The 1,308-nt window shown below is 34.0% G+C and overlaps 1 protein-coding gene across 1 annotated transcript in view; it reads right to left on the bottom strand.

The window, feature by feature from the left end:
• CATSPERE (catsper channel auxiliary subunit epsilon) overlaps positions 1 to 1,308 on the bottom strand; it is a 169,773-nt gene that overhangs the window by 148,191 nt on the left and 20,274 nt on the right. Inside the window, exon 6 of the mRNA XM_012555409.1 lies at positions 667 to 685. Within this exon, the coding sequence (XP_012410863.1) occupies positions 667 to 685 (19 nt within the window). The remainder of the gene's footprint in view (positions 1 to 666; positions 686 to 1,308) is intronic.

Genomic DNA, 1,308 nt, shown 5'->3' with positions numbered 1-1,308 from the left:
TGTTACAGCCACCGTGTCAATCCATCTCACTGAGGATCTCCCTCTTTTACGCTGACCTTTACTTTATATGATGTCCTACTCCAGCAATTGGTCCCTCCTGATGACATGCATGTGTGTGTATATATATATGTAATTTAACAACCAGGATATATCTTTCCATATTTTTATCCATGCTATATAAGTATCTGCAGACTATTAAAAAAAAAAACAAAAACCAAACCCATTGCCATCAAGTCGATTCTGACTCATAGCGACCTTATAGGACAGAGTAGAACTGCCCCATAGGGTTTCCAAGGAGCAGCTGGCGGATTCGAACTGCCAACCTTTTGGTTAGCAGCTGAATGATTAACCACTGGCGTCACCAGGGCATAATAAATTCATATATACTTTGAGGTTTTTGAAGACTTTTTTGTTTTATTTATTTTTTACAAAATGGGATCATATTAAAAACACTTTCCATATCATACTTATTTTACTCAAGTATATATCATTGAAATTCCCCAGTGTTAACTCTTACACGACTGAATAATATTCTATGGTGTGGATATACTGATACTTACTGATCCATTTCTCTAACTGTGGAGATTTACTATGGATCCAAGGGTTGTTTTCATTTGTTTTTTGCCACTGTTACAATGCTGCCTTTTCATTTCAGTAAATCACTACTTCGGGAAAATTAAAATAGCTATATAGAGTTCCAAGAATTATCACCTTATTTCAATTTTTTTAAGTTTGACTATATCTCTCTCATAATCATTCTATAACTCAGAGTTTTAAAACTTGTTAATGTAAGGAGCTTTTCATGCTCTTAAAACTTATTGAGAAATACCAAAAAGCCCTTGTTTTATGTGGTTTACAACTAACGATATTTACCATATAACAAATTAAAACTGAGAACACTTAAAGATATTTATTAGTTCACTTAAAAAGCTATGACAAACCCATTACATGTTAACATATTTTTATGAAAAATTACTGTATTCTCTAAAACCAAAAAATTAGTAAGAAGAGTGGTTGTTCACAGTTTTCAAAATCTCTTTAATGTATGGCCTGATAGAAGACAGCTGGTTATCATATCTGCCCCTGCATTAAAGCTCTTACTGTATATTGTTTTGGGAAAAGAATATGAAGAAATCCCTTCTCACGTATATGTGTGGGTAGAACAGGGAGAACCTTATGAACTCCCTTAAAAGGTCTTGGGAAGCGCTAGGAGTCTTCAAACCATCCCTTGAGTATCACTGCTCTAAGCAAAATCTGTTGCAAAGTTAGTTTGGGAAATTCCTCTTCTGGTAAATATGGAAGATAAGA

The sequence above is a fragment of the Trichechus manatus genome, unplaced genomic scaffold (genome assembly GCF_000243295.1).
Source record: "Trichechus manatus latirostris isolate Lorelei unplaced genomic scaffold, TriManLat1.0 scaffold00039, whole genome shotgun sequence".
Taxonomy (NCBI): Eukaryota; Metazoa; Chordata; class Mammalia; order Sirenia; family Trichechidae; genus Trichechus; species Trichechus manatus.
Note: the sequence above shows the minus strand (reverse complement) of the source record. Positions and strands in the feature narration are given on the sequence as shown.